The 22,533-nt window shown below is 50.9% G+C and overlaps 1 protein-coding gene across 1 annotated transcript in view; it reads right to left on the reverse strand.

The window, feature by feature from the left end:
* Window positions 1–331: 331 nt before the first annotated feature.
* Window positions 332–22,533, reverse strand: part of TBX20 (T-box transcription factor 20) — a 49,704-nt gene continuing 27,502 nt past the window's right edge. The window contains exons 6-8 of the mRNA XM_064169790.1: window positions 20,163–20,239; window positions 5,427–5,536; window positions 332–1,221 (exon numbers count right to left, since the gene is read on the reverse strand). Coding sequence (XP_064025860.1) covers window positions 881–1,221; window positions 5,427–5,536; window positions 20,163–20,239 — 528 coding nt within the window. The 3' untranslated portion in view covers window positions 332–880. The remainder of the gene's footprint in view (window positions 1,222–5,426; window positions 5,537–20,162; window positions 20,240–22,533) is intronic.

Consider the following 22,533-nt stretch of genomic DNA (forward strand, 5'->3'; position numbering starts at 1 on the left):
GCTGTCAAGCTGGTACACATGTGCAGCTAGAAGCAGGTCTGCAGTGGAAACACCGCACCGAACAAGCACTGATGTGGCACCCTGACTTTCTAAGTTGAAGTAACAGTATGTTTTCCCCCCAGATCACCATTTTCCTTCAGCCTACCTTAAGAGGCAGCTAAGTTACTCTTCCTAGGATACAGGGCAAACTGGTTTTTTTGAGTCTGAAGGACAGGATCCATCACTACTGCTACAGTCCTGTAACACAGTTCTCTTTTTGGAACCGCAAAGTGGTTTGTGAAAGAAAGCAAGCAAGAAAGAAAGAGTCCTTAGTCCTTTTCTTTTTGAGGTCATAGTAGCAACTAAGAAACACTGCTTTTGGTGGAGAGAAGACAGTCTGTTAAGGAAAAAAAAAAGGGCAGTGTTCTTCTCCACTCTGTCCCATTCCCAGCAGAAGTCTGCTTGAGATAAAGCCTAAACCATGCTCAGAGTTCTTGCAGTATGCTTTTCAGTCCCAAGGAGAGATGAAGAGGAGTAGGAGTATTGCCTTTTGCATATGGAAACAAAAAACCAAACCCAAAGACCTGTGCAGACTGAATTTGCACACTGCTGCACAAACCTCAGCTCTCTCTGCTAGGTGTAATGCACCTCTGGACCAGAACTCCTGGGAGCTTTGGGATCCGTTGCTGCTGTGGTACGCACAGGTCTGTGAGCAGCCGCAAGCTGCCGTGCTCTCTCCTCGTGATCCCTGGGCAGAGGAATCTGGTATCCATAATGCATTTGCTCAGCTGGTTTGACAACAAGTTCAGCACTCCTGCCACAGGCCTTTCAGGAAGGTCTCTTGTCTTATTCATACCAAATTTGCACGTTACAACCTGGTGTTTCTCTTGCCTCACGGCGCTCATACGAACGGAGTCATCACTGCGGAGGAGTGACGCAGTCCCTGGATGGCTGCATAAGGACCCTGCTGGAAATAGTGGTGGTACCTGGGCATGTGGAAGGAAGGGAAAGTGGGGCCACTACCTTGCATGGAGCTGGCTATAGCAGAGGGTGTAAGAGGCATTCCCAGGCGGCTGTAGGGAGGCAGAGATCCTTGGATTGGGTGAGGAATGGGAGTAGCTATGGATGCGGTGCTGGTACCCAGGGCACTCAACGGCTGCGGATGCTGAAATCCAGGGAAACTGGTTGAGGAGGATACCCAGGAGCTGAGGGACAAGTTATCAGAGGTTGTGAAGGCTGACCCTGCAAGCAAAGAGAAAGGATGGCTGACTTTTGTGCTGCAACACACAACAAACAGGGAGGAGGAAAAAAGGATTACACAGGGAGGCTGATTTTCATGTCAAGTCATTAAAGTCATACCACAAACAAAATTACAAGCTCCCAGGTGAGTGTCTGCCTATAGCCTGAATGCAGTGTGGGGTTTTTAACATCTGAACAGCATCAAAAACTATTCTCAAACATTGTCTTCTACCTCTTCAAAACACATTTCCCCCTGAGGATCTTTGAGGACCTTTCCAATCTAAGCTGTTCTATGATGCTATGGTTGCAGAATCATTTAGAATCGTTGAATCAGCCAGGTTGGAAGAGAGCTCCAAGCTCAGCCAGCCCAACCTAGCACCCAGCCCTGGCCAATCAACCAGACCATGGCACTAAGTGCCCCAGCCAGGCTTGGCTGCAACACCTCCAGGCACAGCCACTCCATCACCTCCCTGGGCAGCCCATTCCAATGCCAATCACTCTCTCTGCCAACAACTTCCTCCTCACATCCAGCCTAGACCTGCCCTGGCACAACTTCAGACTGTGTCCCCTTGTTCTGTTGCTGGGTGCCTGGCAGCAGAGCCCAACCCCACCTGGCTACAGCCTCCCTGCAGGGAGCTGCAGACAGCAATGAGCTCTGCCCTGAGCCTCCTCTGCTGCAGGCTGCACACCCCCAGCTCCCTCAGCCTCTCCTCACAGGGCTGTGCTCCAGGCCCCTCCCCAGCCTTGCTGCCCTTTTCCAAACACCTTCCAGCACCTCAACATCTCTCTGCAATGGAGGAGCCCAGAACTGGACACAGCACTCAAGCTGTGGCCTGAGCAGTGCTGAGCACAGGGGCAGAAGAACCTCCCTTGGCCTGCCCAGGATGCCATTGGCTCTGCTGCCCACCTGGGCACTGCTGCCTCAGCTTCAGCTCCCATCTACCAGCACCCCCAGCTCCCTCTCTGCCTGGCTGCTCTCAGCCACTCTGGCCCCAGCCTGCAGTGCTGGTTGGGGTTGTTGTGGCCAAAGTGCAGAACCCTGCCCTTGGCCTTGTTCAGTCTCATCCCATTGGCCTCTGCCCACCCATGCAGCCTGGCCAGGTCCCTCTGCAGGGCTCTGCTACCTTCCAACAGCTCCACAGCTGCTCCTAGCTTGGTGGCATCTGCAAACTTACTGCTGCTGGACTCAATCCCCTGCTCCAGATCATCAGTAAAGATATTGAGCAGAACTGGGCCCAGTGTTTAAAACAACACAACACAAATAAAACAAAACAAAACAAAAAAAAAAAAAAAGGAAAACTCTTTTCTTGAAATTAGAACTAATCACTGATTTCACTTTGACAGCAACATTTGGGAGAAAGCAATAAATCATTTGTTTAGTAATTATATATTGGCCATTTTCAGATGGTGACAGAGTTGCCCTTCAGCTCTGCAGTTCCTTTATGCATCTGGTCACCATCAGATGTCCTGTTGCATCCAGTGCTGGGCTCCCCAGTTCAAGAGGGACAGGGATCTGCTGGAGAGAGTCTAAGGGAGGGCTGCAAGGATGCTGAAGGGACTGCAGCACTGCCTGATGAGGAGAGGCTGAGAGCCCTGGGGCTGCTTAGTCTGCAGAGGAGAAGGCTGAGAGAGGATCTCAGCAATGTCTATCAATAGCTGAGGGCTGGGGGGCAGGAAGGCAGGGACAGGCTCTGCTCATTGTGCCCTGGGATAGGACAAGGAGCAAGGGATGGAAACTGCAGCACAGGCAGTTCCACCTCAAGATGAGGAAGAACTTGTTGACTGTAAGGTTCCCAGAGCCCTGGCACAGGCTGCCCAGAGAGGTTGTGGAGTCTCCTTCTGTGGAGCCTTTCCAGCCCTGTCTGGATGTGTTCCTGTGCAACCTGCGCTGGATCCTCTGCTCCTGCTCTGGCAGGGGGGCTTGGACTCCAAGATCTCCAGAGGTCCCTTCCAACCCCTAACATCCTGTGGTCCTGTACCTGCCTTCCAGAGAGGAGGAATACAATAAAATCCTAGAAATAAACTCCATTCTTTTTATTCCTATGCAAGCAATAATTCAACTCATGTCCTTGCTGTGTTTTCTTTCTGGTCCAGCTTTGTCCACTGAGAGAATGTTCCTTACCTTCAGAAATCCATTTCCTGGCAAGAGGATTTGAAAACAGGCAACTTGAGACAAGAGGTTTTACAGCTGCCTTTCAGTGTCAGAAAGATGATTCTAGAAGATAGGTTCATCCAGAATGTGAAAAGGGGGTGGGGGGGAAAGCCCTCACAAAGACATCTGTGTGTCAAGTTGAGTTCTGTCTACTAAACTCTTGTAGCTCTGTACTCAAAAGGTAATTTCAGGCAAACAACAATGGAAGGGGAAGAAAAAACTCAATTTGAACTTGTTTTCCCTCTAAAAAATCATAAATCTCTTTAGGGATATAGTCTCAAATCAGAAAGAGAGCTACTCTTGATTAATTCACTCCCCCTGCTTAATGAGCCAAGTAGAACTACCCAGGAGGAATGGACTTGAACCAGATGCTGACTCCACCACTGAACCAAATCCTAACTGCTGGGGAAGGTAAGATCCAGAGCCAAGCTGCAAGGATTACACTCACAGAGCAATGCAAACCTTTGTACAACTCAGGGGATATCTGAGCACTCCAGCAGGATGCAGACCTAGGGTTGATGAGCTTTGCTTTTGGCTGTGCTGCAGGTGGCTAACCATGAGCCCTGTGAGTGGGTGCTGGAGCACAGGCCCCCAGACCTTATGCATTGAGGAGTCTGAATTGGATTTCCATGCTTCATGTCTGTTAATTCCTTTGGAAACAGCCTTCTTGTGATACTGAAGGCTCCCCACTTGCATCTTTAGATGGCTGAAATGGGCTGAGATGAGAATGCTCTGGATGCAGTTACAAGTCAATAGCAGTGGTTGACTTTCTTTGCTCTACCAAGAACTAAGTATGTGATTTCTTCTCACTGATTCTATGGTTTGCTTGCAATACAGCAAGTAAGTGAGGAAGATGATGAGTTGTTGGCCCTCCACAACCTCCCTGGAGGTGTTCAGGACCAGGCTGGATGAAGTCTGGAGCAACCTCTTCTAGTGGGAATTGCCTCTGCCTATGGTGAGGGTTGGAACTGGCTGAGCTTTGAGGTCCCTTCCAACCTAAACCATCCTATGACTGTAAGACATACCAGCTGAGGAGCTGCTCCAGGAACTCCACAAGCTAAGGAGCTGCTCTTGGAACAGATGTGCAGGAGCAACTTCTCCCCCCCCAACCACATCTAGTTGGAGAGCAACTTGTGGTTAAAAATAAGTGTGATCTGCCTGCACAAGCCCAAATTGCTCACAGCCAGAAATACTGCTCTTATCTTAGCCACACTGTGAGGAGTTAGAGGACAAGACAAGGGCACTGCCAGTCGGCAGGCAGGCAGAACTGCTCTACCTCCAGGGGCTGCTGCCTGGCAGGCAGGTCACCAAGTCAGTACACAAAGCATCATGCAGCACAAGTGGGTGCTAGTCAGTGATTCCACGGGATGGGAGTGAGATCCACTTCCACTGGGAAATGGTGAGAGGGGCAGTTTGGGGAATATCCCCACACAAAGAACAACTCTGCCTTGCTGCCTCCTCTGCCACTGCCTAAATACACAAATCCCCTGATAAAGCATTTCAGCTGAATGGCCTCAGTAGGAAGAGAACCTTCTAGAGACCAAGAGCTAACCATTCAACATCCATCATCCAGGGAGCTGTGGACTTTTCTTCCTGCAGAGGCAAAGCAGGTTAACCACAGGCTGGTTAAAGACACTCAGAACCAAGCTCACAGAAGGCTGGGGTGGGGGTGGGGGGGTTGGCACATTTACATTGGTGCTGAGCTCCAGCTGGTTAAGTCTTGCCATGGGATAGGGAGCATTGGCTTGTTCTCAGTTCCATAGTGATGGGGTTGTTTGGTTTTCAGCCATCTTTAAGAGGAAGAGGAGACAATTCTTTTCTGATGGCAAAGGCTGCCCAGGCACCTCTAAAGCTGCCACCTGAGCTAGCCCCCCACACCAGTGCCATGGGCACATCTGATGGGCAGAAGATCCGTGAGCTAAAACCCAGCCTTCCTCATGGTAAGAACTTCATGGCAGAGAGACACACCAGAGAAAAGCCCAAAGTACCCCAGGGCTGACTGTGGTCCTCCTTTTCTCAGGCATGCCTAGGTCATCAGATGAGCACATTTTCTTACCTCTGCTTTGTGTCCCCTGGCTGTCATCTCCCAGATCATCTTCTCCTCCATAGGTTCGAATGGGAGATCTGGCATAGGAATGCTTTTGGATCAGGCTCTCCACGCTCTCCCTGTGGAAGGAGACAAACTACTGTGTCAGTAACACCCCAAGCAGCCTCCAAATCCACTGGGTTAAACACAAGGAGCATGCTTCCTCTCCTTCCTAACAAAGACTCCCTGAAACAGGTTACAAAAGGGCTACCTCTGAGCACGTCACTGGAAATGCTGGGCTGGGCCTGCTGGGGATTTAACCTTTGCTGATCACCTCTTACCTGTGCACTGATGCTGTTTCTTCAGTAAAGTTGCTGAATTTCCAGGACACAGCCTCAGACAGGCTCACAGGATGGGAGTGGCTGGAAGGGACCCAAAGAGCTCATTGAGTCCAACTCCCCTGCCAGAGCAGAACCATACAAACTAGCTCAGGGCACACAGGAACACATCCAGACAGGCCTTGAAAGTCCCCAGAGAAGGAGATTCCACAACCTCTCTAGGGAGCCTGTTCCAGTGCTCTGGGACCCTTACAGAAAAGGAGTTCCCCCTTGTGTTGAGCTGGAACCTCCTGTGCTGCAGTTTCCATCCATTGCTCCTTGTCCTATCCCAGGGAGCAGTGAGCAGAGCCTGTCCCCCCTCTCCTGACCCCCAGCCCTTAGACAGTTATAGACATTGATTCAATCTCCTCTCAGTCTTCTCTTCTCTTCTCTAGACTAAACAGCCCCAGGTCCCTCAGCCTCTCCTCACCAAGCAGTGCTCCAGTTCCCTCACCATCCTCACAGCCCTCTGCTGGACCCTCTCCAGCAGATCCCTGCCCCTCTTAAACTGGGGAGCCCAAAACTGACCATAAGTGAACATAAGAGCAGCACTCATTGAGGCTGCTAGTGCTGAGTGGTCAGCCTAAGCTCACAGACACCTGTGGTCCAGCTCCTTTCAAACAAGACTTCACACCACACCTGAGCACCTCAGCACCTCCTTTCCCCTTGCTCTGAAACGGGGGGCAAAAGACAGATGTGTCCAGAGGCAGCTCAGCTCCAGCCATCCTCCTGCAGCAGACTGGAGGCCAGCTGATGGCAGGAAGTCTGCAAACACTATGATCTCGTGCCACATCTATTCTGGGAGCTTCAGCTTGCCTGCCAGGCCCCTGCCTCCCTGCTGACACAAAGCACTGAAGTCACCCAAACCCATTTGTTTAAACAGGAGGAGGGCATATCTGTATGATAAGCCACAGCAGTCTGCAAGGAAATCCAACCTTACACATTCCCAGCACATTTCCATGTAAAGCAGGTGGCATCAGACCAAAGATGAATAGGGTTTAGGCATGCTTCCAGCATGGCTTTGACCTTCTGTTCCTGGTTAAGCAATCTAGGCAGGGATAGATGTTTGAATCTGCTGCTCAGGGAAGGCATCAGAATCATAGGATGGGTTAGGTTGGAAGTGAGCTCAAAGATCAGCCAGTTCCAACGTCCTACCATAGGCAAGGACACCTCCCACTAGAATAGGTCCCTCAAGGCTTCATTCAACCTGGTTCTGAACACCTCCAGGGAGGTTGTGGAGCACAGAATCACCCAATGTGATCAAAGATCAAAGATCACATTGGGTGATTCTGTGCTCCACAACCTCCCTGGGCAGCCTGTGCCAATGTCTCACCACCCTCACTGCAAACAACTTCTTCCTAACATCCAGTTTCAGTCTCCCTCCTGCCAGTTTAAACCCATTCCTCCTCCTCCTGCCATTACCAGACCTTGTCAACAGTCCTTCCTCAGGCTTCCTGTAGCCCACTTCAGATACTGCAAGGCCACTTCAAGGTCTCCTGGGAGTCTTCTCTTCTTCAGGCTGCAGAGCCCCAACTCTCTCAGCCTGTCCTCACAGCAGAGCTGCTGCAGCCCTCTGAGCATCTCAGTGGCCTCCTCTGGACTGGCTCCAGGTGTTCCATGCCCTCCTTGTGCTGGGGGCTCCAGAACTGTACCCAGGACTGCAGGTGGGGTGTGAGGAGAGCAGAGCCAAGGGGCAGAATCCCCTCCCTTGCCCTGCTGCCCACACTGCTCTTGCTGCAGCCCAGCACAGGGTTGCTGTCCGAGCTGCAGGCTCATGCTGAGCCTTGCCTGAGTTTACCATTCAGCCACTCATACTTGCCAATTCCCTTTGCTTGGGAAGTGTGGCTGCTGTGGAAATCCCAAGGAACAGCATTTCCCAGGGAACAGGAGCACAGTGGCACATTGTTTTCCTTCCCTACTGCAAATGCACTGTGGTCATTTCATCCTTGGTCTATCACTGCCATCATTACTTCTGCCAGTCTCCTCCGGGAAGGGGGGGGGGGGGGGGGGAAGGGAAAGAGTAAATAAAAAGAGGATCTTATCAAAGTGATTTACTTGTGTCAGGGCTGGAAGTGGACTGAAAGCAATGGCAGCTCCTACGTAGAGGATGAGCTAATTGAATTACTGCCTTTTAAGTGATTGAAAACAGTGGGCATATCAGGGCTATCTGGAAGAAGATGCTACAAAGGAAAAGACAGATGGCATTGTTTACATTAGGGGCTGAGTGTCTCTCCAAACTTTGTGGGTTGGCTTTTTTCTTTCCCTTGAAGCAGAATATGAAATGCAGAGAATTTGGCTTAAACAAAAGGACTACCTCAGATGGCAGCAGAGTTACGGAGGACTGAATCAGGCCACTGCTGTCTGAGCTGTTTGGATGCCACTCTCTGAACAGATGCAGAACTAAAGGATCATCACTCTCTGATGGGATGAAAACCAAGATTCAGCTTTTCTGAAGCAGGTTGTGAAATGCAGAGAGCTTTACTCACCCAAAGACTGCCTCAGGTGACTACAGTGTAACAGAGCTGTGAACTAGACCAGTGCTGACCAAATGCTTTAGGTACCACTCTCTGAACAGATGCAGAACTAAAGAATGATCAATCTTTAAAGAGCTGAAAACCAAGATTCAGCTTTTCTGAAGCAGGAGGTGAAATGCAGAGAGCTTTACTCACCCAAAGACTGCCTCAGGTGACTAAAGAATAGCAGAGGAATGAACTAGACCAGTGCTGGCCAAGTGCTTTAGAGATCACTCTCTAAATATATTCATAACTGAAGAATTATTAATCTTTAAAGGTCTGAAAAACATAATTCAGCTTTTCTGAAGCAGACTGTGAATTGCAGAGTTTTACTCACCCAAAAAGACTGCCTCAGGTGACTACATAATAATAGAGCTATGAATTAGACCAGTATGGGCCAAGACTTTGGAGACCAGTCTCTTAAATATATTAATAACTAAAGAATTATCAATCCTTAAAGGGCTGAAAAACAAGATTCAAGCTATTCTGAAGCAGAATGTGAAATGCAGAGAGCTTTACTTGCCCAAAAAGACTACCTCAGGTGACTACAGAATAGCAGAGGAACAAACTGGACCAGTGCTGGCCAAGTGCTTTAGGTACCAGACTGTAAATATATTAATCACTAAAGAACTATCAGTCTTTGAAGGGCTAAAAACCAATATTCAGCTCTTCTGAAGCAGAATGTGAAATGCAGAGAGCTTTACTCGCCCAAAAAGACTACCTCAGGTGACTACAGAATAACAGAGCAATGGATTAGACCAGTGCTGGCCAAATGCTTTAGACACCAGTCTCAAAAGATATTCCTAACCAAAGGATTATTAATCCCTCAGGGTCTGAAAAATAAGATCCAGATGATTGTCTGCATTACCTCTCTTGCTAGTAAAGCTCTGCTCATCACAGCATCTAATAACAACCCTGATGCAAGCTCTAGTGCAGTAGGCAAATTCATCTCTACACCACTGCAGCCAGCAGAGTTTTGGGGATCAGGTCCCCCTCAATAAATTCACATTTGCATTACCTTCAGGGGATTTAAAGCTAAATCAAGTGCCCACAATGACTGCAGACTAAATTCCTTCCAGATGGGTCTGTTCACTCAAGAGGATTTCATTATTGCTTATGGTTGCCTTCTTTGAGGACTTCATTATTGTCTCCTTTGAGGACTTAACTCTTGCCTATGGTTGCCTCCTTTGAGGATTTCATTATTGCCTTCTTTGAGGACTTCATTATTGCCTATGGTTGCCTCCTTTGAGGACTTCATTATTGCCTATGGTTGCCTCCTTTGAGGACTTCATTACTGCCTATGGCTGCCTTCTTTGAGGACTTCACTACTGCCTATGGTTGCCTCCTTTGAGGACTTCATTACTGCCTATGGTTGCCTCCTTTGAGGACTTCATTACTGCCTATGGCTGCCTTCTTTGAGGACTTCACTACTGCCTATGGTTGCCTCCTTTGAGGACTTCATTACTGCCTATGGCTGCCTCCTTTGAGGACTTCATTATTGCCTATGGTTGCCTCCTTTGAGGACTTAACTCTTGCCTATGGTTGCCTTCTTTGAGGACTTCATTACTGCCTATGGTTGCCTCCTTTGAGGACTTCATTACTGCCTATGGTTGCCTCCTTTGAGGACTTCATTATTGCCTCCTTTGAGGACTTCATTACTGCCTATGGTTGCCTCCTTTGAGGACTTCATTACTGCCTATGGTTACCTCCTTTGAGGACTTCATTACTGCCTATGGTTGCCTCCTTTGAGGACTTCATTATTGCCTCCTTTGAGGACTTCATTACTGCCTATGGTTGCCTCCTTTGAGGACTTCATTACTGCCTATGGTTACCTCCTTTGAGGACTTCATTACTGCCTATGGTTGCCTCCTTTGAGGACTTCATTCTTGCCTATGGTTACCTCCTTTGAGGACTTCATTACTGCCTATGGTTGCCTCCTTTGAGGACTTCATTCTTGCCTATGGTTACCTCCTTTGAGGACTTCATTCTTGCCTATGGTTGCCTCTTTTGAGGACTTTATTATTGCCTATGGTTGCCTTCTTTTAAAGGCAAAAGAGAGATGACTTCTTAGTGAACTCTGAAGCTGCAGAGCTTGAAACCAGGGTAGATTTATTTGTTTGTGTTTAATTGTTGCAATGGTGCAGGTAGGGAGCTGAAGGTTTCAGGAGATCAATCTCCTTCGTTGGCACAAGAAGGAAAGGTTTTTATGGCAGAGGGAATGGTCTGGACAAGGAAACTTGGATCTGGGAAGGCAATTAATTTCACCAGAGCAGCTCCTTCCATGCAGCTGGGATTTAGTATTGAAAGCTGTATAAGGTTATTTTGCCTAGGCTGTTTGTGCTCTCATCACTACACACATGCTGGGGCTTTTCAGTTTCAGAGTTTGAGGCTCATGAGTCACATCAGGAGTGCAAAGCATGGAGGTTCACAGCAGAATTTAGGCACCTGGCCCAGCCAGCTTTTCAGGTGGATGCTCTTCATAGAATCATAGAATCAAGCAGGTTGGAAGAGAGCTCCAAGCTCAGCCAGCACAACCTAGCACCCAGCCCTGCCCAACCAACCAGACCATGGCACTAAGTGCCCCAGCCAGGCTTGGCTTCAACACCTCCAGCCACAGCCACTCCACCACCTCCCTGGGCAGCCCATTCCAATGCCAATCACTCTCTCTGCCAACAACTTCCTCCTAACATCCAGCCTAGACCTGCCCTGGCACAGCTTCAGACTCTGTCCCCTTCTTTTGTTGCTGGGTGCCTGGCAGCAGAGCCCAACCCCACCTGGCTACAGCCTCCCTGCAGGTAGTTGTAGCCAGCAATGAGCTCTGCCCTGAGCCTCCTCTGCTGCAGGCTGCACACCCCCAGCTCCCTCAGCCTCTCCTCATAGGATTTGTGTTCCAGGCCCTTCACCAGCTTTGTTGCCCTTCTCTGGACACGTTCCACAACCAGCTTGGAGAGCTCACAGGATAAAGCAAAGACTTCATCTTCCTATCGAGTCCTTTGGTCTGGTCTACCACCTCCTTGCAGTCTCTGACAGCATATTCTGGCTTCCTCCTCTGCTTTTCTCACCTGGAAACCCACCCCCTTCTACACTGACTTTGGGACAAGGCTTAGTGGGCATGGTGGTGTTGGACTGATGACCTCAGCCTTAATGATTCTGTTATTCTATACACTGAGTCCTCCAGGCTGCTCTTCAGCTCAGATACCTTCTAAATGCCTTGAGAAAGAGCTCAGCTTAGCTGGCACAGCTGAAGCAGGATAAATGTGAGGAGAGGTAAAAGGAGCTCTGGCAGATCCCAGGGCTCTGCCTTGTGGCAGAAGCACAGACTTGATGATCTGTGAGGTCTCTTCCAAGCTTGGTGACACTGTGATACTGTGAATCCAGCCCAGTCAATAAACCCCTGCTTATTATGAACCTGGTGCAAGAGATGAAGCAGTGAGCTGGGTATCAGGAATCAAAGGAAGGGAAGGTTTGGGAGAAACCATCAATTAAGAAGGTTTTAGCCTGCACAGGGAACACCTTTGCTGTTTGCAGCTTTTAACCTCATTACTGAGCAGTTCTCTCATCTGTGCTGGCAACTGATCCCAAAAGCCCAACTTCCACGCTAGAGATGCTTTGTGTCTTGCAGCTACAAGCTGAGCCTCTGGCCTTGTTTAGTCAACTGTGCCCTTCACAGACAGAGTAGTCTCAGAGGATCAAAAGTAGGTGGGAAAGTCCTGATGGAGCTGCGAAATTATTTGCTAATGCTTTACAGGCTAAACCCAAGTTCTTGCCGTGGATGTGAACTGGGAGATGGCAGAAAGCTGCTTCCTAAGCCAGCTTTATTGAGGAGCAAGGTCCTGCAGGAGGATGCTCACTTCCTTGTGCTGTCATCCCAAACTACAGAAGTTGTCTCAAGGGATAATGAGGTCCCAGACTGCCCCGAGCAGGATCTTTAATCAAGATGAAAGAACAGTGCTGCTTTGGAGGTGGAAGCAGGCAGCTCTTTGATGTTCCTTTGGGTCATTTTTTACTGCTCCTTCTACTGTTGCTCTGCTTCAGCTGTGCCTGGTGACCACCATGGCCCTGATTTTGAAGCACTGCTGGTATGGAAGAGGGCTCACCTGGCCACCATGCACTGTCCACACTGATCTTGCTGCTTGCCTTCATGTCCCTGAAGCTATGGATTTTCCTGGATTTGGCAGAGAGCACATCCAGGGGGATGGAAACAGGAAGCCTACCTTCTCCTTTTGGGATGTAGAGGCTTGAGGAAATGTATCTGTGTTTGGCAGAAGGTGCTAGAGAACCTAATCCAGAACTGGCTTGCTGGAACCAGGCTTGGGTTTGTATCCAGCTTAGCTTTAAAACTTCACTCCAAAGAAGAAGGAGTTGATGTAATAGGACCCATTCCACTGGGAGCCAGGTTTAGCTCCCTTTTGGGATGAAGGAGCTGAGACAATATATATTTGGTAGAAGACACTAGGGAACCTAATCCAGACCTAGCTTGCTGGAGCCAGGCTTGGGTTTGCATCCAGTTTAGCTCTGAACCCTGGCTCCAAAGAAGATGGAGTTGCTTGGGTTTGTATCCAGCCTAGCTCTGAACCCTGGCCCCAAAGAAGATGGAGTTGCTTGGGTTTGTATCCAGCTTAGCTCTGAACCCTGGCTCCAAAGAAGATGGAGTTGCTTGGGTTTGTATCCAGCTTAGCTCTGAACCCTGGCTCCAAAGAAGATGGAGTTGCTTGGGTTTGTATCCAGCTTAGCTCTGAACCCTGGCCCCAAAGAAGATGGAGTTGCTTGGGTTTGTATCCAGCTTAGCTCTGAACCCTGGCTCCAAAGAAGATGGAGTTGCTTGGGTTTGTATCCAGCTTAGCTCTGAACCCTGGCCCCAAAGAAGATGGAGTTGCTTGGGTTTGTATCCAGCTTAGCTCTGAACCCTGGCTCCAAAGAAGATGGAGTTGCTTGGGTTTGCATCCAGCTTAGCTCTGAGCCCTGGCTCCAAAGAAGATGGAGTTGATGTAATAGGACCCATTCCACTGGGAGCCAGGTTTAGCCAATGTGCCCAAGCTAGACTGGGGTGATAAACGAACTCAGATCTTCTGCAGAAGTTACTTTCTTCAGGAGTTACTACAAGAAGCACAAATCTCAGAGCAGAGCTCAGCAACCTGTTAGTGTTTTCTGGGGTTTGATTTTTGCCTTTACTACCCAAAGGGCCAGGTAAAGGATACCCTCCCAAACCTGCTCCCTACTCCTAGCGTCACGGCATTTGATGCCTTCTTTTGGTCTACTTCTTCACAAAGAAAAGCCAATGCTAATAAAAAGATTAAGAGAAAGAAAATAATGAAGTCTAGCAAAAAAAAAAAAACAAACCACTACTGGCAACCATGTTTTGCTTGGCCTTTTAGTTCAACACAAAGAAAATACAGCACAGGATATAAAGTGTATGAATTATCAGTTTGCAGCCTGAATGACTTCTTTAGTTCTGCATTTCAAAGGTTTCCTTTTTGGTTTCTTTTTTTTTTTTCCCCTCCCCTCTCCTGTAGCTGCCAGTTAGGATGTTTGGAAGAAAGCCCAGATAACAGAAGACATCAGAAGTGAGGTGAGGTGAAGACAGATGGAATAAATGGGCTGAGAAGGCACAAAAATAAACCCGTCGGAAGTTGCGCTGTAGTAAGAACTCTATTTTTTTTTGTTGTTGTTTAAAGGGAAAAGATGACTAATTTGTCTGAGACACGACCTGCTAAAAACAAGTTTGTAACACCAAAAAACAAAATAGCAAAAAAACTCACCCCAAACAAGGTTAAAAAAAAACCCTGCCCAATAAAGCCAAAACAAGAATCCTCCACCGGAGCGTAAAGGAGATGATGCAGCGGGCGGAAAGGAGAGGAACTCTGAGGTCCCTTCCAGCCTAGACCAGTCTATGGTTTGCAGAAGAGCAGCTGAAAGGGAGAATTAAACTGGCAGAGCCACTGAGGTACCCTCAGCCTTCACGTTCCTGTGGGGTTTAGTTGCTGTTGTGCACATACTCCCACACAGAAAGGGACGTGGGGGTGCTGGGAGAGAGGAGCTGAAGATGAGGCAGCAGTGCCCAGGTGGGCAGCAGAGCCAATGGCATCCTGGGCTGGCTCAGGAGCAGTGTGGGCAGCAGGACAAGGGAGGTTCTTCTGCCCCTGTGCTCAGCACTGCTCAGGCCACCCCTGGAGTGCTGTGTCCAGTTCTGGGCTCCTCAAGTCAAGAGAGATGTTGAGGTGCTGGAAGGTGTCCACAGGAGGGCGCCAAAGCTGGGGAGGGGCCTGGAGCACAGCCCTGTGAGGAGAGGCTGAGGGAGCTGGGGGGGTGCAGCCTGCAGCAGAGGAGGCTCAGGGCAGAGCTCATTGCTGTCTGCAACTACCTGAAGGGAGGCTGTAGCCAGGTGGGGTTGGGCTCTGCTGCCAGGCACCCAGCAACAGAAGAAGGGGACACAGCCTCAAGCTGTGCCAGGGCAGGTCTAGGCTGGATGTTGTTAGGAAGTTGTTGTCAGAGAGAGTGATTGGCATTGGAATGGGCTGCCCAGGGAGGTGGTGGAGTCTCTGTGCCTGGAGATGTTGAAGCAAAGCCTGGATGAGGCCTCGAGCAACCTGTTCTAGTGGGAGGTGTCCCTGCCTATCACAGGGGGTTGGAACTGGATGAGCTTTGAGGTCCTTTCCAACCTAAACCATTCTATGATTCTATATTAAGCTCCATAATCTGCCAGTTGCTGCTAAGTGTTCATTTTTCAATCACAACCTTTGCAGAAGCCTTTATAGGAGAGGCAATGTAAATACCACATAAAATAAACCAAAAACAGATCAAAAGATGAAGCAGAAACTTATTATGGTAGCCCCAGATAAAGTCTGCCCCCTTTGCCATAAAGAGATTACCACAAGTAAGGTATGGAAAGACAATCAGAGACTCATAGAATTAACCAGGTTGGAAGAGACTTCCAAGCTCATCCAACCTAGCACCCAGCCCTGTCCAATCAGGCAGAGCATGGCACTAAGTGAATTGACTGTGGAGGGAATCTCACATCCTACTGTCAACTTCAAGACAGACACTCTCCCAAGATTGGATTTCTCAATGGCTAAAAGCTTTGCATACATAACCATGAGTACAAGGAAAGGGCTGGAAGGTATTCAGGCAGGAACAATGAAGGCACTGGAATAGCTTTCCTGTTGCCTGCCTCCTCTGCTATTTCTCTGATTCCATTACCTTTACACATATTATTTTGACTCCAGCACAGATAATGCAAACACAGAAGTCACAGAAGCACAGAAACATGCAGGCTGGCAAAGCCTCTCAGGGCCACCAAGTCCAACCCAGAACCCTACTCTACAAGGTGCCCCCTAAACCACATCCCTGAGCACCACAGCCAAATGACTTTTAAACACATCCAGGGTGGGTGACTCCAGCACCTCCCTGGGCAGCTCACTCCAGTGCCTGACCACTCTCATTGGGGAAAAAATGTTTCCTAATGTCCAGTCTAAACCTGCCCAGTGGCATCTTGAGGCCATTCCTTCTTGTTCTATCCCTATTCACTTGTGAGGAGAGACCAGCACTAACCTCTCCAAAACCTCTTTTCAGGTAGCTGCAGGCAGCAATGAGGTCTGCCCTCAGCCTCCTCTGTTTCACACTACCCTTCCCCAGCTCCCTCAGTCAGATTTACTCTCCAGCCCCTTCCCCAGCTCCATTGCCTTCCTCTGCCCTGGCTCCAGCACCTCCACATCTCTCTTGTATTGAGGTGCCCAAACCTCAACACAGCACTCAAGGTGTGGCCTCACCAGAGCCAAATCCAAGGGGACAATCCCCTCCCTGCTCCTGCTAAGCAGATTCAATCCTAAAGGCATTTGCAGCTGGGATTTGCTAGGCAGGGGACTGTAAATCTAGAGCGGGAAGCCCCAAACCGTTAAAGTCACAGCTTTATAAAATCATATTCAATTAGGCTAAAAAAGTGCAATTTCTGTCATCATGTCATAAAAAGATGTGTTTTTTCTCTCAGATCTGCTCTAAAGAAAAGCTCCCTATATTGTTACAGATAGAGGCTGTTTTCAATCAGTTACAAGGAGCAATCCAATTACCGGATGGTTTAGTGCAGTAACTGACTCCAGACTAATTTGATTTCTTTAGGTCTCTAAAGATCAATTGATCTGATTTGTTTCCCTCCCCAAAGGCTGTTTAGGAAAAAGCAGGCTTAAATACCTGGAAATGAAATACAAAGCTCTGTAGGCTTTCACACTGCTTAGGTCAGTTGGAGGAGCTGGGACTGGTGATAAATGAGCGCTCTCTTGGCCCCAGCGGCGCAGGATGCTTCACAGGAGACTGTTAGGATCACTGCACAGTGCTGCAGATCAGGCATGCATGTGCCCTGTGCTTAGGGGAGCACTGCCTGGAAGGGATTTTCACAGCTTCCACACAACTGCTCCATTTTCAAGAGCTGTGCAAGGGTGCATTTGGCCTGCAGAGTCTTTGCCCTGGCAAACAAATAGTGTGCTTAGACAGCCCTCCCCTAGAAATAACTGTGTTTCTGTAACAAACCAATACCATTTCCAACCAGACCAAGCAACTCATCCAGTGTGTCACCTACACCTCACAGTGCAGCAGAAGCTGCCTTCCAACCAGCTTCAACCAATAGTTTCCAGCAAGAGTCACTCAATGCATTACCTACATCTTACAGTGCAGCAGAAGCTGCCTTCCAAACAGCTTCAAACAATAGAGTTTCCAGTAAGAGTCTCTCAATGCATCACCTACATCTCACAGTGCAGCAGAAGCTGCCTTCTAACCAGCTTCAACCAATAGTTTCCATCAAGAGTCTCTCAATGCATCACCTACATCTCACAGTGCAGCAGAAACTGCCTTATAACCAGTTTAAATCAGCAGTTTCCAAGCAAGAGTCATCCAATGTATGACCTACATCTCACAATGCAGCAGAAGCTGCCTTCCAACCAGCTTCAACCAGTACAGTTTCTAACCAGACTAAGCAAGAATCATCCAATGTATCACCTACATCTCACAGTGCAGCAGAAACTGCCTTATAACCAGTTTAAACCAGCACAGTTCCCAAGCAAGAGTCATCCAATGTATGACCTACATCTCACAATGCAGCAGAAGCTGCCTTCCAACCAGCTTCAACCAGTAGAGTTTCCAACCAGACCAGTGTTTCACCTACACCTCAATGCATGTCATGATGGACATCAAGCAAGAAGTCTCTCCCTGTTCTCCTATTTCCCTTTGCTGTTTCTTTTGCTTGACACTGGATTTCTTGGAGCAATGTTGCTAGCACTAAGCCACAGTCTACAGAGCTAGATGAGAGTAACTTTCTCATCTGCCTGAATCTCTGAGTGCTGGAACTGAACCAAGTCTTTGGTGTTTCTGGGCCATATCAGGTAAGCTGACTCCCAACAGTCTCTTCCCAGCCCTCTTCTACTGTCTCATTGCTTTGCTGTCTCATGCACAGGTTTGGGGCTTTTAAATACTGGGGTTTTTTTTTGCCCCCAGAGCTAAGCCTCCCAACTCAATTCCTTAACCAAAGTGGGAGGGTTTATGTCATTGCAGTACTTCTCTTTCTCTTGTATTGACTGCAGGTTTCACATTTGGCTGCCTTATCTCTCATGGCAAGGCTCATGCCTGGGCTGGGCTGGGCTGCCTTGTCTCAGGCTCTGTTCTTACACTTATCAATAAACAAAAGGGCACTGCAGTTGATGCTCAGCATTTCTGACTCCCTGCCATGTGCTGTTATAATAAGATGTCCTCTGGAAAAAATTCCCCTCCTATCCAGCACCACGATAGTCAGCTTTGTCTGCACGGAGGCAACTCAGTTTTTCTCTCTGCTTATCTGTTCAGACTCTCTCAGCCCTGGCAAAACTGTCATTAGATGTCACTTGTCTGCAAAACAAGGGAACTGAAATGCAAAGATCAAAGTCTCCTCTGCAGGTCCATTCTTGGCTATTTGCTGCACACAAATCTGAGCTTCTGCTGTTGTTCCCCTCAGTGCTCTGTGCTGTTCTAATTAAATCTGCTTTGGCTGAGGGTCTTTTTACACTCTGCTTTCAGGGAAGGTTTTCTTACCCACTTTGTAAGTGTGCACTGCAGGCCATAAGCTTAGAATAGAATCATGGAATCAGCCAGGTTGGAAGAGAGCTCCAAGCTCAGCCAGCCCAACCTAGCACCCAGCCCTGCCCAACCAACCAGACCATGGCACTAAGTGCCCCAGCCAGGCTTGGCTTCAACACCTCCAGCTACAGAGACTCCACCACCTCCCTGGGCAGCCCATTCCAATGCCAATCACTCTCTCTGACAACAACTTCCTAACAACATCCAGCCTAGACCTGCCCTGGCACAGCTTGAGGCTGTATCCCCTTGTTCTGTTGCTGCTTGCCTGGCAGAAGAGCCCAACCCCACCTGGCTACAGCCTCCCTGCAGGCAGCTGCAGACAGCAATGAGCTCTGTCCTGAGCCTCCTCTGCTGCAGGCTGCACCCCCCCAGCTCCCTCAGCCTCTCCTCACAGGGCTGTGCTCCAGGCCCCTCCCCAGACTTGCTGCCCTTCTCCAAACACCTTCCAGCACCTCAACATCTCTCTTGAATGGAGGAGCCCAGAACTGGACACAGCACTCAAGGTGTGGCCTGAGCAGTGCTGAGCACAGGGGCAGAAGAATCTCCCTTGTCCTGCTGCCCACACTGCTCCTGAGCCAGCCCAGGATGCCATTGGCTCTGCTGCCCACCTGGGCACACTGCTGCCTCAGCTTCAACTCCTATCTACCAGCTCCCCCAGCTCCCTTTCTACTTGGCTGCCTGTGTTCTTGCTGCTGTTCTTTTCCTCATTTACTGAATGGATCATCAAGGATCCAGCCACTACTAAGGTATAAAATAGATCACCACTTCCCATCCATGGAGCTGCTTGGACTGATGTACTTCTGAAACACTCTCCAGACTTTCTCTAGCTGTGTGGATACAACTTCACTGAGCAGTTTGTCCCCTATATGCACCCCCAAGAGGGGATTCAGATACATCTGGATATCCCTCCATAGGAGCCTGGGAGAGGTTCAGACTCTCCAAGCTTTCTTTCATGACCATGTGCTCACAGTGAGATCTGGATGGGCCTTATCCAACTCCATCAAGTTGCCTTCCAGCCTAAAGGATGCAGGCAGCTTCATTTGTTCCATTTGCCAAAGTATTTGACAGGAGATGATAAAAACAAAGTGCCAAGAGATTGGGGAAGGTTCTTTCCTACTCGGCTGTGGGTGTTAATGCTTCTGCATCCCTACAGCAGCAGCTGCTCCTCCTGAGCTGTGCACACACACAAAACTCCACAGTTTCCAGACAAAGCTCTCCCCTGGGGAGACAATTTTGGTCAAGCAAAAAATGGCATCTTTGTCATCAGAGTGGGAGTTCTGGGATCCATCCTGATGGCAATAATTGCTGACTTGGGTGTCTGGGCCTGCAGAAGTGTATTTTGGGCAGCTCCCCTCTCTCTTTTCCACTGTGTGGAGCAGTGGAGAGCTATAAAGACGTTGGTTTTGTTTTTTTTCACGAGCCCATTGCTGTTGTTTCCCACTGACCCAATTCACAGGATTAAGTGGCATGATAAGGGGGTGGGGGTGGGAAGCAGCTTTGCATTCTGAAGTTGTAAAACTGACCCTCCCCACCCGTCAGGAAGCCCCCTCAGGAAGATGAATCTATCAGCCCCAAGTGCAACAGATGTCAAAGCTCAACCCAAAGCTGCTGCTTCATAAAGTTTGTAAGTATTTTTAAAGGAGGTGGAGGAGGCTCACTACGTGCAAGAAGATAACATTAAAATGCACAGCTTCTCAGGGGTTGAAAGGATGCTTTTGCTACAAACTCTCTCTTCTCTTTATCTTATCTGCACGGAAAGTAAACAGAAAGTCTCCCATTACCTCTCGATATCAGTGAGCCTGGAAGAGTCCCGGAATCCTTTAGCAAAAGGGTTGCTGTCAATTTTCAACTTGGTTATCTGGGAACACACACAAAAACAAAGAGAGAGGCGCACCGTGAAGGCGGTGTTGAGGTAGCGCAGCCTACGAAGCGTTAAGCAATCCGCCCTCCTGCCTCCCCCCGCCTGCTGCTCTTCCCCTGCTCCGGACCGGCTGCGGGCATGCCCTGCTGCTCCGGACCGGCTGCGGGCGTGCCCTGCTGCTCCGGACCGGCTGCTGCTCCGGACCGGCTGCTGCTCCGGACCGGCTGCGGGCGTGCCCTGCTGCTCCGGACCGGCTGCTGCTCCGGACCGGCTGCGGGCATGCCCTGCTGCTCCGGACCGGCTGCGGGCGTGCCCTGCTGCTCCGGACCGGCTGCTGCTCCGGACCGGCTGCGAGCGTGCCCTGCTGCGAGCGTGCCCTGCTGCTCCGGACCGGCCGCGGGCATACCCTGCTGCTCCGGACCGGCTGCGGGCATGCCCTGCTGCTCCGGACCGGCTGCGGGCGTGCCCTGCTGCTCCGGACCGGCTGTGGGCATACCCTGCTGCTCCGGACCGGCTCTGCTGCTCCGGACCGGCTGCGAGCGTGCCCTGCTGCTCCGGACCGGCTGCTGCTCCGAACCGGCTCTGCTGCTCCGGACCGGCTGCGGGCGTGCCCTGCTGCTCCGGACCGGCTGCGAGCGTGCTCTGCTGCGAGCGTGCCCTGCTGCGAGCGTGCCCTGCTGCGAGCGTGCCCTGCTGCGAGCGTGCCCTGCTGCTCCGGACCGGCTGCTGCTCCGAACCGGCTCTGCTGCTCCGGACCGGCTGCGAGCGTGCTCTGCTGCGAGCGTGCCCTGCTGCGAGCGTGCCCTGCTGCGAGCGTGCCCTGCTGCGAGCGTGCCCTGCTGCGAGCGTGCCCTGCTGCTCCGGACCGGCTGCGAGCGTGCCCTGCTGCGAGCGTGCCCTGCTGCGAGCGTGCCCTGCTGCGAGCGTGCCCTGCTGCGAGCGTGCCCTGCTGCTCCGGACCGGCTGCGAGCGTGCCCTGCTGCGAGCGTGCTCTGCTGCGAGCGTGCCCTGCTGCGAGCGTGCTCTGCTGCGAGCGTGCCCTGCTGCGAGCGTGCCCTGCTGCTCCGGACCGGCTGCGAGCGTGCCCTGCTGCGAGCGTGCTCTGCTGCGAGCGTGCCCTGCTGCGAGCGTGCCCTGCTGCGAGCGTGCCCTGCTGCGAGCGTGCCCTGCTGCGAGCGTGCCCTGCTGCTCCGGACCGGCTGCGAGCGTGCCCTGCTGCGAGCGTGCTCTGCTGCGAGCGTGCCCTGCTGCGAGCGTGCCCTGCTGCGAGCGTGCCCTGCTGCGAGCGTGCCCTGCTGCTCCGGACCGGCTGCGAGCGTGCCCTGCTGCGAGCGTGCCCTGCTGCGAGCGTGCCCTGCTGCGAGCGTGCCCTGCTGCGAGCGTGCCCTGCTGCTCCGGACCGGCTGCGAGCGTGCCCTGCTGCGAGCGTGCTCTGCTGCGAGCGTGCCCTGCTGCGAGCGTGCCCTGCTGCTCCGGACCGGCTGCGAGCGTGCCCTGCTGCGAGCGTGCCCTGCTGCGAGCGTGCCCTGCTGCGAGCGTGCCCTGCTGCTCCGGACCGGCTGCGAGCGTGCCCTGCTGCGAGCGTGCCCTGCTGCGAGCGTGCCCTGCTGCGAGCGTGCTCTGCTGCGAGCGTGCCCTGCTGCGAGCGTGCCCTGCTGCTCCGGACCGGCTGCGAGCGTGCCCTGCTGCGAGCGTGCCCTGCTGCTCCGGACCGGCTGCCGACCCGCCCGGATCACACACACGGCGCAGGGCACCCTGAGCTCGGGCTTCCCTCTTGCCCTGAGCAGGAGGAACCCACCCGCGTACAGCAGGGCTGCTTCCAAGTACTCTGCCAGCATGGACTGGGTTGTCTTCTCCACCAGCGCCGCACGGCCCCCGGCTAACCCCCGAGCCTCCCCGGCGGGGCTGCGCACCAGCTAACAGGAGCGCAAACAACGATCTGCTACTGACGACACTGCTCCGACTCAGACTCACCTTAGCCTTTCCTCTTTCCCTTCTTGCCTTTCTCCTTTCCTTTCTTCCTTTCCCCTTTCCTTTCTTCCTTTCCTTTCTTCCCTCCTTTCCTTCTTTTCCTTTCCTTTCTTCCTTCCTTTCCTTCTTTTCCTTTCCTTTCTTCCTTCCTTTCCTTCTTTTCCTTTCCTTTCTTCCTTTCCCCTTTCCTTTCTTCCTTTCCCCTTTCCTTTCTTCCTTTCCTTCTTTTCCTTTCCTTTCTTCCTTTCCCCTTTCCTTTCTTCCTTTCCTTCTTTTCCTTTCCTTTCTTCCTTTCCCCTTTCCTTTCTTCCTTTCCTTCT

The sequence above is a fragment of the Pogoniulus pusillus genome, chromosome 32, assembly GCF_015220805.1.
Source record: "Pogoniulus pusillus isolate bPogPus1 chromosome 32, bPogPus1.pri, whole genome shotgun sequence".
In the NCBI taxonomy this organism is placed as follows: domain Eukaryota; kingdom Metazoa; phylum Chordata; class Aves; order Piciformes; family Lybiidae; genus Pogoniulus; species Pogoniulus pusillus.